At 44.8% G+C, this 21164-nt stretch overlaps 1 protein-coding gene across 1 annotated transcript; it reads right to left on the bottom strand.

The window, feature by feature from the left end:
* Positions 1-918: 918 nt before the first annotated feature.
* Positions 919-20810, bottom strand: PPT1 (palmitoyl-protein thioesterase 1). The gene is made up of 9 exons (XM_066574152.1): positions 20669-20810; positions 20485-20594; positions 17929-18056; positions 17208-17278; positions 15664-15766; positions 15024-15114; positions 10698-10796; positions 10536-10607; positions 919-1592 (listed from the first exon to the last, which is right to left on the bottom strand). The coding sequence occupies exons 1-9, from the start codon at positions 20754-20756 to the stop codon at positions 1470-1472; spliced, it is 885 nt and encodes a 294-aa protein (XP_066430249.1). The 5' UTR covers positions 20757-20810; the 3' UTR covers positions 919-1469.
* Positions 20811-21164: the final 354 nt, after the last annotated feature.

The raw sequence follows: 21164 nt of genomic DNA, 5'->3' as shown, positions 1-21164 counted from the left end.
CGATCCAGACTCCTCGGAAATTCAAGTTACCTCAACATAGATCACCACAGGGTTAAAAGCTGGGTCTTGCAATCATATGACAGCCAGGTTTCAGATAGCCACAAGACTGGAACCTTATCCACAGGGCTTTCAACCAGAATGTGAGTGGCTGAAGTGAACCATTATGAAACCAGCCTAAGGGCTCATGTCCACGGGGAAAATAGGATTTAGGATCCGCAGCGGATTTCCTGCATGCGGATCCGCACCCCATAGGGATGCATTGACCACCCGCGGGTACATAAATACCCGCGGATCGTCAATAAAAGTGATTTTAAAAAAAATGGAGCATGAAAAAATCTGGACCATGCTCCATTTTCATGCGGGTCTCCCGCGGGCTTCTATTGAAGCCTATGGAAGCCGTCCGGATCCGCGGGAGACCTAAAATAGGAATTTAAAGCATTTACTCACCCGCAGCGGACCGCGAAGCTCTTCTCTTCCTCACGGCCGCATCTCCCTTGCTTCGGCTCGGCGGATGTGCACGGCGCATGCGCGCGGCACGTCGACGACGTGCCGCACGGCGCATGCGCGCGGCACGTCGACGACGTGCCGCCGGCGTCAGGAATTCATCCGCCGGCCGAAAATGAAGATCCGGCCGTGAGGAAGAGCAGAGCTTCGTCGCCCGCGCCGGATAGGTAAATTCTTTTAAATTGCTATTTTCGGCGCTCATGTCCGCGGGGCAGGAGGGACCCGCTGCAGATTCTCCATGGAGAATCTGCAGCGGATCTGATTTTCCCCGTGGACATGAGGCCTAAGGCTTCATGCCCACAGGGATAAGCAGGCCCGTGTGTGTTTCTGCTACGACTGCACTCTGATGATCCGTGATCTGTGTTAAATTAAAGCATGCTGTGTGTTTTGTGGTTTTGTCCCCGTCCCCCGCCCCCCCGCATGTGAAATCTGCAAATCACTTTAAATAGCCACACATGGTCAATGCATTCCTATGGGATGTGGATTTGCGTTTTTTTTCCTCCTGCACAAATTTGCTAAATATAATTTCCCCATGAACATGAGCCCTAAGGGTGCATTCACACGTCGCCAATTTGTTGCAGATCTGCAGTAGATTTCACACTTTCTATATAAATTCAATGGAAATGGTGAAGTTTTGGTGCAGAACTGCAGTAATCAGCAATGTGTAAATGCACACAAAGGATGCGTTTCTACATGAACGGTTTACTAATAAAGTGAATGGGATAAAAGCAAATCCTGTTCACATGTAGAGGGGCAAAAAAAATGCTGCTGCTTATCTGCTGCACTATAACTTGAACCTGCAGTGTTGCTGTGTTTCCACAACATGAATGCACCCGAACAGCCATTTTTAAAGTATTTGATTCTAAAGAGGTGTTTATACAGTCATTAGTAGCAGTTGAATGGCAGTAAAGTACTACTCCAGTGAACCTGACGAGTGCTTTTCTCCAAGTGCCTTCGTAGAAATGTCAGCGGACAAAGGGTAAGATGTTCTCATTGAACCATTCCTCTGAAAACTGCAAGTGGTCTCCATCTGCAGCCAAAAACACCAACTTTCCAGCCTTGTCCATTTTCCTCAAACCCAAACGGTCCTATGGGAGCAAAGACAATTGATAAAGTATATGACTTTACCCCGGTACATTCTTCATTCCCACCTTCTGAAAGCCATAGCTTGTTTATTTTCCACAGAGTTGTACACTTATCTGATACAGACTATTTTCTTAAATTGCTTTTTAATTCCACCATTGGTGGGAAGCAAAGACCAAGCACAGCAATATGGGGTGTTTTTTTTCCCCCCTTACAAGAAAATTGATAAGGGGAAAGTGGACTTGCTTTAGTTCCACTAGGGTGCCCGAACATCCCAGTTCCTGCTTCTTGGAATACACTGTAAACATCTGTATCACAGTGTATTATGTCCATCAGGCTTTCTTCACATGCCCGAGAAAATAGCACAAGATTTGTACGTTGTGAGGCGCACACATGAACTTTTTTTTTTGAATGGGGTCATACACTATTCAAGAAACTAATCACACAGCATGATCTCACAACGCAGCCCTATTATATTCAATGCGACACCGGCCCATTGAGAGCAATGGGAGAACTCCACGATCCTCTGCTGTGGTTGTGACAGCCACAGCAGAGGATCCCTTCATTCCTGTAATGATGCAAGGCTGTTTTCACATGACAATGCCTCGCAACCACTTGGCTTTCACAGGGATGGTGAGAGAGATATTGGGCTGTGAATCACGGTCCGATATCACCCATGTGACGTTAGCCTCAAGGTAAAATTGGAAGAGCCAAATAGATGTACTAAAATGGCATGTGGACCACTGATTGATTTTTTTTTTTTAATTTCAAATATTTATTGAATTGTCAGTGCCTGAAAACGTTTAAGTAACAATACAAAACACTTAAACATATCCCAAATAGTCTCTCAGGCACCCCGAGGACAAGTCCGCTGTGCTCTTGAATGTTGACCACTGATTGGTTGCTGCAGAAACCTGGGGCCCTAGCAATCTGTTCCCCATTGATGGTGCTGGGCGAGCTGGTAAGAGATGACCTAAGGTGCCACTTCCACCTGTCTAGCCCGTTGGATAAGCAGTCACTATTGATTGTGGTTAGACAGCCTTGAATTAGCTTTCTCTGTTCTCAGTAGCAAAGTGATAGCTGTGTAGTTGTATAGCACATGGCATCAAGCACTTCCCACAGCACCATATATGTACAATGGGCATTAGAAAGAACTGCAGAAAACCACATGCACGTTACAGCGGAACACTACAGTTTTGCAATATCTACAGTCTTCAGCTGTGTCCCCCAATTATATGGATGAGAACCGTATTGCAAAACTGCACTGTTTCACTGTAAAATGCATGCATTTTTGATGTGCAGATAACATAGCCATCAAAACATGCTTACAGCCTAACCCTCTCCAAATAACTTGCCTGTAGTATTTATAAAGGATGCTTCCAATAAAACAAACCAGAATTATACATTTAATTAACCTCTTCCTAATGCCCATTGTACATATATAGTGCTGTGGGAAGTACTTGATGCCATGTGCTATACAACTACACAGCTAACGCTTTGCTACTGAGAACACAGAAAGCTGATTCCAGGCTGTTTAACCACTTGGATCCTGTGGTCAATAGGGACTACCACTAGGAGGCAGACTAAGTAGAAAAAAACCGTTAGCTACTTCAAATAGGTATACCTCTCCTACAGACACCAAGCTGTTCATAGGTGGCAGACCCGTTTTTATTGCTGGTTTCCCAGAAACGTGGGTTCAGGGAGGCAGGACTCCGTTACCCGACCGCAGAGGTTGAACAGAGTTAACTGTTCTCTTGCCTGCCCTAACCTTGGAAGAAAAGGAGGCACGTCCAAGCTCTAAGTGTAGTTGCACATGGGCGATCGCGATTTTGCCATGGCAACATCACATATTTCTTCCCGTGGTTTTTGAGCATCAGTGATGCTTTTTTTAAAGAATAATCTTGCGTCGCTGCCGCTCGCAATACAATCACACAATTTTTTTATTGTGAAAGTCAATAGGACTTTCTAATGTTAAAGTCACAACACAAGTTTGAGCGTTGCAATGTGATAAAAAGGAGGCTCCATAGGGAAACATGGGAGGTAAAAAAAAATTAAATACGAAATCGCACATTGCAGAAAGATAGAGCATGCCATGGTTTTTTGTTCTCGCAACATCACATCAGTGAAAACATCTCTGATGGGGAGGAAACTACTAAAAATCGTTGGTTTCATAAATCTGCTTTTTAACTCACTCTCGCATCGCGCTTTTTTATCGCCTGTGTGAAACCACGCTAACGTGAATGTAATCAGCCAGCTATAGTGTCCCTTTCTTCCACTTTAAGGACAGGTGAGCGCAGGAGTGTACACCGCTGGGGCTGTAGTGCCCAGCTTTGAGTATTCCCCTTCCTATCCGCTAATGCTACCCTAAAACACCCATCATTTTTCATAGGGAGGAGCAGGGCTATGGCCCTGCTCCAGGATTGCCCTATACTGTTCCTATAGGGGGGGTAGGGGTCTTCTTTACATAGGAAGACCACCCTCTTTTACTGTACAGCTCCCTACGCCATCCTGCCTGAGGTAGCCATTGCTGCCATCTGTGATGCTCCTCGAGACTACTGCAGCTGAGGAGGAATCAAGATGGAAGGCCTCCTGGTGATCATCATGGCTGGGCGTGGTACACGGATCTTGTCAACTCTCCTCAGCACCTCCCCTCTTCAAGAAGATTTCTTAGGCTAATTTCACACAGGCGAGTGCTGTATTGGGCCAGCAATTTCCCGCGGATACGAGTGTTTTAAGAGTTTCCCACTGTTTTCAACGGGAAACCTTGCGTGCACCTCGTACGCCGTGTGAGGTTTTTGCTGGCCCTATTGAAAACAACAGTGAGGTGTCCTGAGGGGATGCCCGAACATAGGACATGCTACAATTTTTTCCCACACCCAGATGCGAGGGGGGGGGGGGGGGGGTTGGGACGCTAGTGTGTAGGACTTTATTCAAAACAATGGGGGCGCATATTCGTGCAACGCACAAATCTCGGCCGTGTGAAAGCGGCCTTACAGGGACCCCTCTCCCACCCGAGTTTGTCCATGCTTTGTTTAGCTGCATGACAGCTGATGCCACAGTCTTGAGAGCCCGTGGATTTGTGGAACGGAACTTCCATCCTATGCGGTTTTTCTACATCCCGCGTCCTAGTCTTCCTGTAGGACAGTCTGGATCTGGACCTGAGCCCAAATTCTCTGAAAGGTCAGGTATCCACACTATCCATACTTTTCCAAACTACTGTAGTTATCTTGGTGCCAGCAGGAGGAGCTAACACCTTTCTGCTTATTGTCGCCTCCTAGGGGCAGTAGCTATACTCAAGTCTTCAGCTGTGTGAAAGATTTTACGATAAGAACCAAAATCTGGTTTTAGCCAGCCAATCCGCTTTTACAGGTAAAGCACATGATTTCAACCTGCACATCAAAACCGCTAACAAAACGCCATGAAAATGTAATAGCAAAGTTATGTGGAAACACAACTTTGTGACCAGTGTGACTTCCTGCTTTGCACTAAGGCCATATATACACGAACCAGTGCTGCCCAATTGACATATGAAGGGAACTCCCACAAGAAAAGGACCTATTATTTTTCTCTCAGACCGCAAATCCAAGATAGAAAAATCGTAGTAGGTCTAATTTTTGGGGGGCAATTTCGTCCACTATTTTCGATTGGGGACAACAACAAAAAATGCATCACTCACACGTAGATGCGATTTCCACAAAATGCATTGCAATCGCGGGTAAAACTGCATGTTTACAGGCATGATATTGGTCCCTTTTTTATCTAATACCTAAACGATAACACTGGATAAGGACCAGCAGCTTCTGGCCTCCTTCACACATACGGGGAGTTTATCTACCAACTTACATCAGTTTTCTATTGGAAAAACAGCAAGTTTTGGCACACACATTTGCGCAACCACTTGCAAGATTTGTAATTTTTGCATCTCACTTGCCACTTTTTTCATGTAAAATATAGTATACAGAGTCTAGCAAGAGACAACATGACCTCTCACAGGTGGAGATATTTCCTATAATGTATGTCAAAAACTGACATGCGCAGAGAGCCAGGAGGCCCGGGAAATTTAAAAACTCCCTGCTCCCGGCTAGTATGAGTAGTCGAGAGCAGGGAGCTGTCACCGGGAGCCGCTGTATGTGGTTCCCAGTCACATGATTGCTGCTATCCAATGGATAGCAGCGATCATGTAAAGGTAAAAAAAAAAAAAAAAAAAAAAAAGTTGAAAAAGAAAAAAAAAAAAAAAAAAGTTTGTTTCATCTCCCCTCATGGATCATATCCATGAGGGGAGATGAAATTAGGTATCTAAAGCCCCCAGATTTATGCGTGGACCTTGCCCGGTTTCTGCGCACGCGTCGTTCGCCAAAATGGCGGACGCAGGCGCAAAAGCCACAGATTGGCGGGGTAATTTAAAATCTCCCCGTACCTGGCTACTAAATGTTGCCAAGAGCCTGGAGATTTCATGGGGTGCTATGGTACGCTTTTCCCAGTCACATGATCACGTAAAAGTAAAAAAAAAAAAGCTCAGTTTTCACCTCCCGTCACGGATCAGATCCGTGAGGGGAGGTGAAATTACTTAATTAAGGCCACCGACGATGTACCCTGACAGGATCCTTATCCGCGGACCTTTCCCCAGTTTTGGCGCATGCGCCCGTCGCCAAAATGGCAGGCGCAAGCGCAGAAGCTGGGGAGGGCAAGAGGAAATTTAAAATCTCCTTGCTCCTGGCTACTAAAGGTAGCCAAGAGCTTGGAGATGTCACGGGGGGGGGGGGGGGGGTCGCAGTGAGCGGTCTTCGGTCACATGATCGCCATTATCCAATGGATAATGGAGATCACGTAAAAGTTTAAAGACAGTTAAAGTTTGACACTCCGTTCAGTTTGTTCCCCGTTGTGCTTCCAGACAGAAGATTAGGGCCACAAGAGGTATGTTTCTGAACACAGGACAAATGGGGGTATACATTTTGGGGTGAAAGTCTTTATTCCCATGTATGCTGTACAAAAAAAAACTATTTTTAAAATGACATAATTGCCAAAAAACACAACTAATTTTTTCCTTCTGCTTTGCTTCGATTCATTTAAAAACGGTGGAGTTAAAATACACAGTACACTGCTAGATGAATGCGCTAAGGGGTGTAATTTTTAAAATGGGGTCATTTGTGGGGGTTCTCTATCGTTTTGGCCACTCAAGGGCTCTAGCAGGGTGCTATGGGGCCTGAAACACCTTCAACCAAAATGTCTGTTCTGAAAACCACCCACTGCTCCTTTCGGTTAGGGCCCCGTTGTTCATACGGGCAGAAGATTAGGGCCACAATGGGTATGTTTCTGAACACAGGACAAACGGGGTTATCCATTTTGGGGTGAAAGCCTCCATTCATATGTCTGCTGTCCAAAAAAACCTGTTTTTAAAAATCACACAATAGATTAAAAAAAACAAAAATCGTAATTTTTTACTTCTGCTTTGCTTTGATTCATTCAAAAATTGTTGGGTCAAAATACGCAGCACACCCCTAGATTAATGCGCTAAGAGGTCTAGTTTCCAAAACGAGGTCATTTGTGGGGCCTAAAACGCCTTCAAGCAAAATGTCTGATCTGAAAGCCACCGGCTGCTTCTTTTGGTTTTAGCCCCGTTGTACATACAAACAGAAGGTTAGGGCCACAATGGGTATGTTTCTGAACACAGGACAAACGGGGGTATCCATTTTGAGGTGTAAATCCTCATTTTTATGTGCACTATAGAAAAAAATCCTGTGTTAAAAATTACGTATTTGCAAAAATATGAAATTTTATTTTTTCTACTCTAAATTGCATTAATTCCTGAAAAGAAACTGTGGGGTCAAAATACTCCTGACACCCCTCAGTGAATACACTAAGGGGGGTAGTTTTTAAAATAGGGTCATTTGTGGGGTTATCTATAATTCTGACACCTATGAGCCTTTGCAATCTTGGCTTGGTGTCGGAAAATAAAGTGTTCCTCAAAATGTAGCCCTGCCATGCCTTATCACAGCGATCATAAGTGCTGTGCTGCAAAGTCCCTCAGAGGTACTTAAATAGTGTAAAAAAAAAAGAAAAGAAAAAAAAAAGTAAAAAACCCTTTGTGTTTTTTCTAAATATTAGCATAAAAAAAGGTGCAAAAAAAATTTAAATGGCACATATTGGGTATTGACACGTCGGTAACGAAGTGTACAAAAAGTCGAACATGCTTTTCATTTTGTACAGCAAAAAGCGTAAAAGAAACGCTAAAAGACAGAGGCAAAATGCTAATTTTGCCTCCCAAAAAATGCAATAAAAGTGATCAAAAAAAGCCGTATATTCACCAAAATGGCACCAACAAAAACTACAGCTGGTCTCGCAAAAATAAGCCCTCATAGAGCTCCGCACATAGAAAAATAAAAAAGTTACAGGACTTTGAATGCAGCAATAGAGGAAAAAAAAAAAGATTTCCAAAGAAAGGGGTTTTTATTGCAAAAAAGTGGAAAAACCTAAAAAAAAATAAGAATTTTGGTATTATTGTAATCGTAACGACCAGCAGAAAAAATGTAGTGTGTCATTTATGCTGCATGATTAAAAAAAAACAAAAAAACAAAAAAAAAACACTATGGCAGAATTGATGCGCTTTCTTTTCCTGTTATCATGAAAAAAAAATAATAAAAGTTTTACGATATAGTCTATGCACCCAAAAGTGGCACCGATAAAAACTAAAGTTCGCCACACAAAAAACAAGCCCTTACATGGTTGCGTCGACGGAAAAATAAAAAAGTTATGGCTTTTGAAAAATGGAGATGAAAATCCGCCAAAAATCGTTGCATCCTTAAGCCCAAAATAGGCCGTGTCCTTAAAGGGTTAAGTGAGATGTCAGATTTCCAAAATTTGTCTCTGTCACTAAGGCGCAAACAGGCTTCGTCACTAAGGGGTTAAACTTTTATCAACTTATTTTTTAAAATACTTTTTTTAACTTATTTTTACTTTTTTTTTTAGTCCCCAGAGGGAACATGAACATGCGATGCTTTGATCGCTCCTGCAGTATGATGTAATGTCATAGCATTACATCTTACGGCGATTGCACAGGCATCCTATCAAGCAACCCTAAGGACATGGCTTGATGAGCATTCTACTATGACAACTCTGGGGCTTTTCAGAAGGCCTTCCAACTGCCATGACATCAACACGGAACCCTGGAACATTGGCCGAGGGATTTAGAATTAATAGCGGTATTTAAAAGGTGAACAGCTCAGATGAGCCGTGCAGCTTATCGGTGCTATTGCGGGCGGGCGATCCATCTTCATACACACACCCATACCCCAATGCTGCAAGATGTAACAGCACATCCTATAGCGTTAAGGGGTTAAAAAAGTCTTGTAAGGAACCAATATCCTTTCTGACCCACATCCATAGGCCTCTCACTAGCCAAACCACAAACCTACTGCACACTGATGAGGGGCAATCTCCCTGATACAGCTGTCTGTATATGGATTTTGGATTTAACTTGCAATTTCCAGTCATTGTTACAAGACTTGTTTAACCCCTTCCCGCTCCAGGGCGTAAGTTTACGTCCTGGCAGTGGGGTACTTCCCGCAACAGGGCGTAAACGTACGTCCTGAGGATAGCGCGAGATCACATATTATCCCGCAGCGGGAGCCGGCTGTCAGTCACAGCCGGCGTCCCGCTACAACAGCAGGGAGGGTGGATTGGGGTTGGTAGGGGTATCGGAGATGCGCCCCCCGCTGTTAACCCCTTCCCTGCCGCGATCTGAGTAGATCCTGGCAGGGAAAGAGTTTACAGAGGGAGCGCGCTCCCTCTGTGTCTTCGGCCAGCTCTCGCGATAACATCCCTTAAGGGGTTAAAAAGTCTAACATTTACTTGCAGGAATGCTGCCATCCAACAGGTGGCGCTGCAGAGGTATTGCTCCATCTTTACATCTGCATATTTCCCAGAGGAGCATGGATGGCCTTATGAGTCTCCTCACATCTTCTAGGTAATCTCCTTATAGACAAACGATAACCCTCCTGACCCTTTTTTGTATACACATGCCTACACACGGTTCCATTGCCTGTATTTGCTGTCAAGTACGTTACTGAACAGTAAAGGCTAAATTACCTACTGTTTTTTGTGCATCTTAGAACAAAGGTTATATTTTAAAAGTAATGTCCTTTCACATAAAGCTATGCCCTTTTCAAACTTGTTGGAGAAAGGGTCTAAAACACATCACACATGTGCTGCAGAGCACGAAAGACAGGTTTCTGGCGCATTTTTCAAAAGTAAGTCTGCCCCTATAAGTGAAACCGGTCTAAAACGGTTCTAAAAAGAACCAAATACAGAACATATTTCTGCTTTAAAATTTCTTACCATAAACTAAGATGTCTTTCTGCCAATACAGATTTGTTTTAGTACTAGAATGACAAAATGTAGGCCTAAGGCCGGGTTCACATGGGCGGATTCCAATTGCGGAATCCGTAATTAGCATCAAACCATGGGTATTGAAAAGCATGCAAATTCGCTTTTTCGCTCACACTTGCGGATTCCGCGAGCGGAGGAAAGAAGAAAATAAATAAAAATCACAGCATGCTCTATTTTTCCATGGAAAGCCTCCATTGAAGTCATTGGAAGCCGTCCGACTCGCAGTCCATATGCAATTAACACTGCGTATAGGCTGCTAGTACCTGCATCATCACTTAATGACGGCACAGAAAATACAAATATTCAAAAAAAAAAACAAAAAAAAAAAACACACAATAAAACTACTGCGCATGAGAAATGGCAGTCTGCCATGTTCATCCTCAATACAGCAAAATAAGGCAGGCAGGGTCGCCAGCCGGGCTCACAGCCTGAATCCACTGCGGGCCTTCTGCATGCAGAATCCGGTCCACCCGTGTGAGCCCGGCCTTAGGCGTTTTCTACAAAACTTTGGAAATTGCTTGTGAAATCTATTTTGAAACAAGTATAAATATGTATTGGATTACCTCAGTATACAGAGAGCTCTCTTGCAATGTAATAGTCTCTTTGCTTTGTCCAGGTCTGTAGAATCCAAACCACTAGAAGAAGGAAATAGCTGTGAACATCCCCAAACTGGAGGCTGACACTATGGAATACAAGTGTAACTCAAACTGTAAAGGAAAACTAACCTCGGAGTCCGCGGGATCCACCATGGTGTCCTTGAGGAATTTCACCATAACAAACTTTTCCAGAGTTTGAAGATTGGATCTGTAACTCTCATTTACACCCTGTTAAGATAGAACATAAGAAGTCGTACCAAAAATACACTACATGCCAACTTCAAAAATGTGACAGCAAGAGATGCAACAGGCAGCATTGGAGGTACTATAGTTGAGGCACTTGTATGGCACCAAAGGGTTCTACAAAACTCCAATTCACGAGAGGCTACAGCTCTCGAGAAGCTGCTTCAGCAATAGCACCACTGATCCACCATACTTACATTTCTGGCAGTAGATCAGCTGGGACAACTTGGTGAGGACCGGAAAGTTTACCCCCAAAGATCCAAGCTGTACAAATTACAGTCGCAGAGAATTCACAAGTGGAGTATTAGGCTACGCTGCAATAAGGACTGTGCAGCGAGTCCGCAGTGAGGGGGAGAAGGGGACATGGGACTCGTGGAGGTCTCAGAGAGGAGACCCTCAACGATCAGACTTTTAGCACTTATGCTATGGGTAAGTGATAACGTACAATTTGGCTACAACCTATTTCAGGGAGATTTTTGCTTTGAGTAGCAATGACAGCATACGTAGTGTGCACATATCTGGTATTTTTATACTCAAAAGAGCAAAAGGATTATTTGTGTGGTAAATGTGGTTATTGTAATTTGCTTCCATTTTCCCTAGATAATGCAAACTAGAATGATTCCATTTTATCCTATAAGAAAGTCCTGAAACAGTACTGCAAAACACTTTAAGGCTGGGTCCACACGGGGCGTATTCCCGTCGGAAATCTTGCGGTTTGGCCGCAGCAAAAACCGAGAGATCTCCGCCGGCAGAACCGCCGCGGTTTAAGCCGCGGCAGCTTTGAAGCAGCCCGGCTGCATGCTTTTCCGTTGCGGCCGGTGCTCCCATAGAGGAGAGCGCGGCCGTGACGTAAATAAACAAAAAGATGAAAGTAAACAGACATGCTCAATCTTTTGAAACGGCGGCTGCGACGGCCACGGTTTCAACCGGATTTACCGCAGCGGATTAGCCGTCCCGTGTGGACGAGATTTCTGAGAAATCTCATCCACATGGCTGGCTAATCCCGAGATTAGCGGCCATGGGCGGTTTTGCTGCGGCCAAACCGCGGCAAATCCGCCCTGTGTGAACCCAGCCTAAAGGGGTTATCTGGGAAAATACTATTGCTAACATATCCTCAGGATAAGTCATCAGCTGTTCAGACACACATTCTCAGCACCACAACACAGTGTATGGAGCAAAAACAAATAGCGCCGACCCCTGTGTAGTGGCCAGCACTGGTAACTGCAAGGGTAGCTCCTACTGATTTTAATGACAGCTGCACCTGTCATCGTGTCACTGCCTGTGGGTGCCCAAATACCTGATTGGCCAGGGTCCTGAGTGGTGGACACCAGATGATAAACTATTGATGACCTATCCTGTGCATAAGTCATCAGTAGAAATTGCCTGGAAAAACCCATTTAGGGCTTTGGTTAAACCCTAAAGTTCCATCCAAGATCCCGTCTCTGCAGTTTTTCCTGCACAGAAGACAGAAACCCTAGATGGAACCCACACTGCACTGGAAGTAAAATCACAATCTAAAAGCAGGCTTTCTGCATCCATAAAAAGCCTTATGTATTGTAGGAATGCAGTTATACTAATGGCCACTAGGGCCTCGAGAGACGTTTCCTTAAAGAAGTTCTCCGCAGGGTCCATTGCAGAACAAGCCATGGTCCACTGCTGAATGCTTGATGCTGGCTGAGGAAGCCAATAACCTGACAGGGGTGGAAACCCTGGATAGGTATGTGATGGAAATAAGGCACTAGGCCTGTATTGGTAGACAGGATTAGGTCTGTTATTTAGCGGCCAGGGACTTGTATGTATTCATATACACAGCGACTAATAACAGTGCATCATCTTTGCTGTTGCTTTACTGCAATAAAATGATGTATTTATCAAACTTCTGGCTTAGATACAGTTCACAGATGTGTAGCCATCCATCTGGTGGAGGAAAGATGGTGATCCGATGAGCTCAACACCCCCAAGTTGTCACAGTGTATAAACTAAAACAGATCCAAAAAGCGTTACCTACAGCAACCAATCAGATCACTCCTAACCTTTCTCTGGAAAGCCATAATCTCTCTGGTTGGAAATATATAACTGCACCATATTTTGCCTGAAGTAGGCTTCAAATAAGATTTGCAAAGTGTTTAAAGGTCTTGCTGCATAATTAAACATCACTTTACACTGTTAGATCACCAGTAACATCACGTCTTCAGTTGGAATTACTTCTAACCGGTTAGCGAAATGTTCATTCTTAGTCAGCAGAGCAAGTATGGAGTGTACTGGGGCTAGCTCCACACAGCTGACAGCCAGTCATAATGACTGCGATCAGAGCTAGCTCCAAGCATAGCCATTCACCTACTTAGATGCTGCAGTCAATGTTGAACGTGGCATCTACGCTGCTAGCAGGAAGGGGTTGAAGGGCCAGCCAGGAGACCCTCAGACACAATGCAGTCTCAGGATGCCAATGGATTACCCGGCGGCCTGGGGCTTGTCAAGGCATGCCAGGGATGGTAAGGTTTCAGTTTATTATGCATTACAAGACCAGAGATTTTTCAGTCCCCACCTTCAAAAGCTATAATTTTCATCAACATAGCAGTAATAGAGAGCTGGGGGTTTTTTTTGCACGATGGGTTGTATGTTTTTTTTAATGATACCTTTTGAAGTACTCAATTTTTCTTTTTGTTTGAGAAAGCCATTACAGTATCAGCGATCTCTTACACATATAGTGCATCAGGTCTACAGGAGGTAAAAATACTTAGATAGTACCTGTGCTGACACTTTGCAGTGTTTTTGCTCAATCGTGCGTTTTCAGCTCCTTCTGGCAGTTGAAGACAGCCCTAAATAGTGGTATATGGGGTCAGTTTTAATTGCCGGAAGGAGCTGAAAACGGCCGATGGAGCAAGGAGCACTCCAAAATGTGTAAGCACAGGTACTACCTAAGAAGTTTAATGAGTAAAATGTATGGATGTATATAATAACAGAAGATATTTGATTATGGACAAAATATATACAATATTACATAGATATTATACATATACACACACATTATTAATTTAAACTGCCACGACAGACATCATCGAATAGACCAGAAAACAAACTTGTCTGAGCTTGTGTATGTACTAAGAGACATATGGTTATATAAGAGAAGAACATGTTCTAAACTTGGCCTGTTGGCACTTTGTCAAGAAGTTATTCACTGCGACTTAAATGTTTCTTGGAGGTATGCAAATGAAGGATAAGAATATGTCCAATGAGTGCAATTTACTTGACTAATGAGGGGTTGGATTGAAAACTGTCCAATGAATTATGATATTTCTTGGAAATTAGAAACTATACTAAGAGTTATGAGATGTAACCAATAAACACGAGAAGGTCTTAAATTCTAACCTATGAAATGTAGAATTGAAAACTAACCAATAAACGTGCTTAGTTAGTTGTCCAATGATGTTGTGACACCCCAATATAAGGGGGCTATAAATAAAGATACCGGATAACCATCGGGTAGGAATTCTTTGATGAATCCATAACTGTGTGGGCTCTGTCATTTAATTCCTCCATCATATGATGTATTGAAGTCTTGGTGTGAGCCGCCCTACTGCACGGGCCACCTGGACTTCAATCACAGGGTACACTCTGCTGTCCCCCAGCAGGCCATAGCCGTATAATGGGTCATATCACGTCATTCACAAGGTACACTCAGCTTTCCTTAAACGGCCATACATTTTTGCCGTAACGTACATATATATATTTTTTTTAAATCAGGCTGCCTATGTCCAAAAACAATAAAAGATCCTGTTCTTACTGGGGTGTGACTGTCCCAGGTAAACAAGCTAAAGGAATACTAAAACACATCTTAATGTTGTGCATGCAATTTTTTTATGTATAAAAAGGGGGCTTAAACTTTAAAGTTACATACACATGTAACCCCTGTCAGCACAACCCCTGCAGCCGCCCCCTCCACTTCTCCTTGCTCCATACCTCCACTAGTCAGAAGAAGCTCCGCCCCTGCGCTATCCCCTTGTTCAGTCCCACTGAGCCTGTCCCCTCTAATCCAGTTTTAAGTATGTAAATTCCCCAATCTAACTCTCCATTTATCCCTCTCCTACAATATTCCTCAGAACCTGTACATACTATATAAAATCTATATTTGAAAATCAGTTTAAGCATATTTGCAAGTATTCAAAGTGTAGAATTAAAAAAAAAAAAAGAAGAAAACTAGACAAAACTCACACGCTCCTGGTTGATGTCTGCAAGGAAAATACTGCCATTTCTATATTGGTCTTCATTCAGAGGGTCATGCCAATACTCTGCCTGTACCAAACTGGAAATACAAGAGTTATTATATATCCAACACCAGTGAAATAAAGCTCCTTTTGCCCACTTTTCGGCTTGATACAACAAGCACCGATCGATAAAGCATGGTCATGGTTTAGACTTCTTCTACATAGGCTGATATGTTGCTACAATCACTTGTCCCCATAGAGCCAGCTGTGTATGTCCCCATTCACACAGGGAGATGATCAGCGGACCAGAGAGCATTTTTATGCTTGCTGAAAAGCAGTAGTCAACCGATGGACGAGTGTACACCCACCCATTGGCTGATCGCTGTCTCTTACATGGCTGAGCGACCGGTCTTGCCCAATGATTGGGCTGTGTAAATGCGCCTTAAGAGTGGAGCAGTTCCACATAGTAATCAATCCCATCATTCTTTTCCTTTTCCAACCTGTCTTACAGAAATGAAAGGTGATGGTGTTTGGGGGCAACAGCTAGAATTTTTTATAATTGTGACCCATCGGTGTTTATAGTAAAAGTAATATTAACGGTGACCATTATCTCTTCTAAAGTAAGCCCAGCCGCTCTTCACACTTACTGCTCCTGTACAGCTTGGGTGTAGGCGCCAACATTTAAAGTCTTTCTGATCCAGTCACAAATGTGAGATATTTCTCCAGGACACCGGGGAAAGCCATATACACCTAGAGCCAAAAGAATAAGCAAAAGAACTGACAATCCAAGACACGTCACTACTATACATTACTCCCAGGAAAGGGTAGAAGGATGTGTGCATGATTTCTTATAGGCAACAAGAGATCATGTCTGCAAGTTAGGCTGAATGCACGCGGGCAGAAATTCCACGGCAAGATTTCGCTGAGAATGTCCGCCATTGTATGCTGCCATAGGATTGCATTAGTTTATGCAATCCTATGCAGACAGCCGTGATTTAACCGAGTCAAAACTCACGCAAAGCAGAGAGAGAAGAATCCCGGACGGGTAAGCCTCAGGTCACTGCAGGGGCATGGGTCACATCCCGCTGCGAGAATCTCGCAGACAGAATCCAACCCGGCCATCTGCATTCATCCGAAGTTTATTATAAATATGGCAAAAGGTTGGGTTTTTTTTTTTTACATTTTTAATAATAAAATTTTAAAAGTCATTTTTACATTTTATTTTAGTCCCCAGAGGGAACAAGAACTTGCGTTGGTTTGATCGCTCCTGCAGTATGATGTCATGCTATAGCATTCCATTATACCGCGATCTGACAGCCAATCAAGCCATACCACAGGCATGGTTTGATAAGCAATCTGTAATGGCAAACCTGGGGCCTTCCAGAAGGCCTCCAGCTGCCATGGCAACCACACAGCACCCGCAACATCGATCAGAGCTGTTGCAGGCGGGTGTCGGCTGTAAGAAACAGCCAATATCCGCATTGTATGGCGCGGGATCGACAGCTGCACCAGGATAGGTCATCAATAGTGATTTGCCAGAGAACCACCGCTCAGGACCCTCGACAATCACCTGATCACTAGGCTCGTTGTCAGTGCATCAGAGCAGATGGGACGTGGCCCCATCTAGATAAATGGGAGCTGAAGTGGCTATTTCACTTCCGTGCCAGTCACCGGTGTCAGAGGCGGACGTGTAATAGCTGGCTTCAGCCCTCATTGATTTCCATCCCTCCTCCTATGATGCACATCTGTCCCACTGCACCGACAGCTCTCCCCACAAAAACATGCCCCCCCCATAGCCCAATCGACATGAAAGTAGAAAACTTATGAATCTTAAAATGTGACGACTTTTATCAAGCCAGGGATGGCTTGATAGGCATACTGCCAAGACAGCCCTGGGGCCTTTCAGAAGACCGCCGGCTGCCATGACACCTAAACGGCTCCCTGCAATCTCATCGTGAGGGAGGCGTACGGGACAACCAAACATAGTTCTGAAAATTTAAAGGGTTAACAGCCCCGATCGGCTGCGCGGCTTGTAGGGGCTGTTGTCCGCGGGTGTCATCTGTAAGAAACAGCCGACACCCGCGATGTATTGGGGGGAGGTTGTAGCGATGGCATATCCTAGTCATTAAATGAGAATACCCCTTTAATGACTTATGCTTTGTGTCCACACAACAGGAAATAAGTAATCTACCTTGGTGCTGTCCTCCAATTGAGATGAGATTCTTCATGGGAGGTGAAGGACATTTCTGAACAATAGCCCTCCTGCATAAAAATAAATAAATCATTTCTGAGCTTAAGATTTAGATCATTACCCACCCTTTCAGGTGAAGAACACCACTATATCTGCTCATAATATGACTGGAATCACCAGTTTTTCCCTGAACTAAAATTTAAATTTTCATGTTTCCCTGAGCCCTTCTATAATATAATCTGCACATGGAGAAAACTGCATATTCTGCTCTCTGTAACACACATAACTACATCATGTAGTGTCCTCACTATAGGCGTACTGAGCAGTGTAGATGTCATTTCAGTATGTGCAAGACAGTAGTTCCCTCACCATTAGCAGCAGCCATGTCTGTCAGTCTCTTTCCCTCTAGCAAATTCCTCCTCACCCTTCACCTCTGCCAGCCATAGATTATTTGTGGACAACATAAGAAATTACCTTCCTCCACCCAGTTTCCATCTTGTTACTAGAGACAGACTTCACTGGACAACAGGCAGTGAACAGCAAATTAGAAGGGGCGACCCCTAGTGGCCAGCACTTTAGAGGGATTGTTCACCACAGAACATTGTTACATTCATCAAGTGGTTTGCACTCTTGCTAGTTATTACACCTCTATGCCATTTAGTAGCGCGGGGGTAACAAACAGATTCCACAGACATTTTCCCCAGCTGTGGTTATTACTTACAGAAACTGGCCGCCCTGTGAGAAGCCCATGCCATTGTAGCCATTCTGAAGTCGGGGGTCCTTGGCTAGTTGTTCACACACATTATCCAGTTGTTTATTCACATTGAGGAAAAAGCTATTCTCCATGTCCTGGGGAGAAACAGGTTTAGTGTGGGAAGAAGCTCTATGTATGTATACAAGGAAATCATGAAAATGATGGGCACACTTATCAGAAGTGCATTCAACCCAACCAAGGTACATTCTAGAATGGAGTTTTCATAGTCTGTGGGTATGGTGGCCATTTTCCCCCATTCAGACACTTTTTCTTACAGAATACTGGGACGTGTGTACTCCCGCCATTTGATGGTGATGGAGAGTCTAGTACAGGTACAGTCGTAAAAGACATCTGCGAAGTTTGTATGGACTTAGTGGTTTTCTTTGACAGCTGACAGCCAGGGGTATTCAAAAACATTTTTCCAACTTCAGCTAACATAGTATGAAAGGCTGAAAAAAGACAGATGTCCATCCAGTTCAGCCTATTACCTCCCAGTGTTGATCCAGAGGAAGGCAAAAAAATCCAAAACAAAAAAGTAGAAGCTAATCTCCCCCATTTAAGAGAAAAATTCCTTTCCGACTCCAATCTGGCAATCGGAAAGATTTCCCTACCACCACACATGCACTCTATAGACAACCCCAGAAACGCCCAATAAACCTAGTGGTTTCTAAATAGAAGACGGGAGAAAACAATTACAGCCTCATACATTATGCAGATGTTGTGAAGGTGGGATTTGTACCCACAACTCCAGCGTTGCACTGCCCACCAGGCTTTTAGCCCCCCAAAGGGCTGGATGGCTATGGGTGACACAAACTCACTAAGTAAGCGCTTTGGTAGGCATCACAACTCCACCTTTATTTATTGACTGCATTGTACAGCTTGGGTCCGTCCTGCATTAGGCCACTAAAGGCCCATTTACAAGGAGCGATGATCGCTCAGACGGCAGTTTGAGTGACAGCTTTGAGCGATCATTCTGCATAAATTATTAAGTAGCTACTCAGCAATTAAGTGTGCAAATGAAGCCTTGGCTGAATGCATTTAATAGCCCGAGGGCTCTTATCTGCTTTCAGCTCCTTTGTTCTCCAGCAGGAAACAATGCTATCAGCACTCCCCGCGGAGAACTGCTGATAAGGCCAAACAATGATTTTTAGGTTCGCCTGAATTTAACAATCAGCTTGCAGTGCACTCAAACAATCGCTTTTTAGCGATTATCGCTCCGTGTAAATGGGCCTCTATACACGGGATGACTGCCAAGCGCTAAAGCCCCCCAACAGCCCCTTTCACAGAAGAGAGATCATCACTCACTGAATGGAGATGAAGTGGGCCAGGGATCATTCGCAGTAAACAGGCAGCTCTTCACTGATGAGCCACTGCCTGTTTACACGGCCGACACAGCAGAAGACCAACAAGGATTTTTAGGTCTGCAAGAAAGACGATCAGCAGTTTATCACCGATTGCTCTTTCACTGCACAATTATCATGTGAACCGCTGGACCTAACGAGGAGTCTGCACAATAATCATGCTGTGTAGTGGGGCAGCAGCAGGGTGTGCGGCCCATCAACTCAATGTGTGACCCTCCAACCACCTGTTAACTCGCAGCATCTTGCTACAAGCATCATGGCAGTGCCACGGCTCAGGGGTGATGCCACGCAGATATAGCGTGCTGCTCTGCTCTCCTATGGGGGAGAAATCCAAGAAAATAAAGGCCATCAGGTAGCAGGCCGAGGCTGCAGAGACAAATAGGCATTAAAGGGGTTGTCCCGCGCCGAAACGGGTTTTTTTTTTTTCAACCCCCCCCCGTTCGGCGCGAGACAACCCCGATGCAGGGGTTAAAAAAGAACACCGCACAGCGCTTACCTGAATCCCCGCGCTCCGGTGACTTCTTACTTACCTGCTGAAGATGGCCGCCGGGATCTTCTCCCTCGGTGGACCGCAGGGCTTCTGTGCGGTCCATTGCCGATTCCAGCCTCCCGATTGGCTGGAATCGGCACGTGATGGGGCGGAGCTACACGGAGCCGGCATCCTGCACGAGCGGCCCCATTGAGAAAAGAAGAAGACTCGGACTGCGCAAGCGCGTCTAATTTGGCCATTAGACGCCGAAAATTAGACAGCACCATGGAGACGAAGACGCTAGCAACGGAGCAGGTAAGTGAAAAATTTCTGATAACTTCTGTATGGCTCATAATTAATGCACAATGTACATTACAAAGTGCATTAATATGGCCATACAGAAGTGTATAGACCCACTTGCTGCCGCGGGACAACCCCTTTAACACAAACAGATTTCACTTCCAAATACTGGGACTTCCTGTGCTTTGGGAACTACAACACCCAGCATTCCTTGACAGCTGGAGACCTGCATGGTCTGCTGGGAGTTGTAGTTCTTCCTGTGAACCACAGCACTGACACCAGTCCATAACTAGCCCTATCTCCCATCACCACCACTTGGATATCCTGGGGAACGCTGACTGCAGCACCTAAGCCGTCAGCCAGGGGGCGCCTCCACAACTCCTGTTCCCTCACCTCTATTATATTGCTGCCAATCTTCAGGGACAGGACGTAGATTCCAGGGACCTGCTGCTCCACCAGCTTCTTAATGCCGCCCATGCTGAGAGGGTTGCAGCAGGAGTCACCTACAAGTACACGTTGTGTTAGTACTGCAGAGCGGTACTAGCGGCGCTCGGAGTACAGATCAGCCTCCTCTCACCCATCCCGTGCCATATGACCAGCGGCAGCGGCTCCCCGCAGACCCCCATCATGCAGAGCACCAGCACTCCCAGTCCGAGAGCCACCATGTCCAACACAGAGCGCCTGACCAGCGATACTTCCTGCTGTGGTCACATGACGCTTGCACGTGACGGCGTGCTCCTGTGGGCGTGGCTTCCCGGTGAACGAGTTGCAGACCGCAGAAGTGCCCAGTAGTCGCCGACTAGCGGCGGGACTGTGCTATTAATAAATGTGGAAATACTGTATGTAGAAAAAGAGAAAGTTGTAACAAAATAAAAACAATATAGAACATTTACCGGCATGTTAGACCGCATTGTACTACAGCCCTGCAGAAGCAGCCATCTATTCTGTGGGTTAGTTTCCTTTACATTAGCCCCTTCTTGAAATAAAGTGACCCCTCCGCTTACCTACACAGAGTTGTCCCCATAGCAGTGACAATGAAGAACCAGGGGGGTCCTGTAGTGACAACCAGGGTG

This window comes from Eleutherodactylus coqui, chromosome 1, assembly GCF_035609145.1.
Source record: "Eleutherodactylus coqui strain aEleCoq1 chromosome 1, aEleCoq1.hap1, whole genome shotgun sequence".
In the NCBI taxonomy this organism is placed as follows: Eukaryota; Metazoa; Chordata; class Amphibia; order Anura; family Eleutherodactylidae; genus Eleutherodactylus; species Eleutherodactylus coqui.
Note: the sequence above shows the minus strand (reverse complement) of the source record. Positions and strands in the feature narration are given on the sequence as shown.

Coding starts and splice junctions, on each gene's coding strand:
- PPT1 (XM_066574152.1), bottom strand. CDS start 20,756: ATGGTGGCTCTCGGACTGGGAGTGCTGGTGCTCTGCATGATGGGGGTC. Junction 20,595..20,668: donor GGTCATATGGCACGGGATGG/GTGAGAGGAGGC, acceptor GTGTACTTGTAG/GTGACTCCTGCTGCAACCCT. Junction 15,115..15,663: donor ACCCAAGCTGTACAGGAGCA/GTAAGTGTGAAG, acceptor TTGTATTTCCAG/TTTGGTACAGGCAGAGTATT.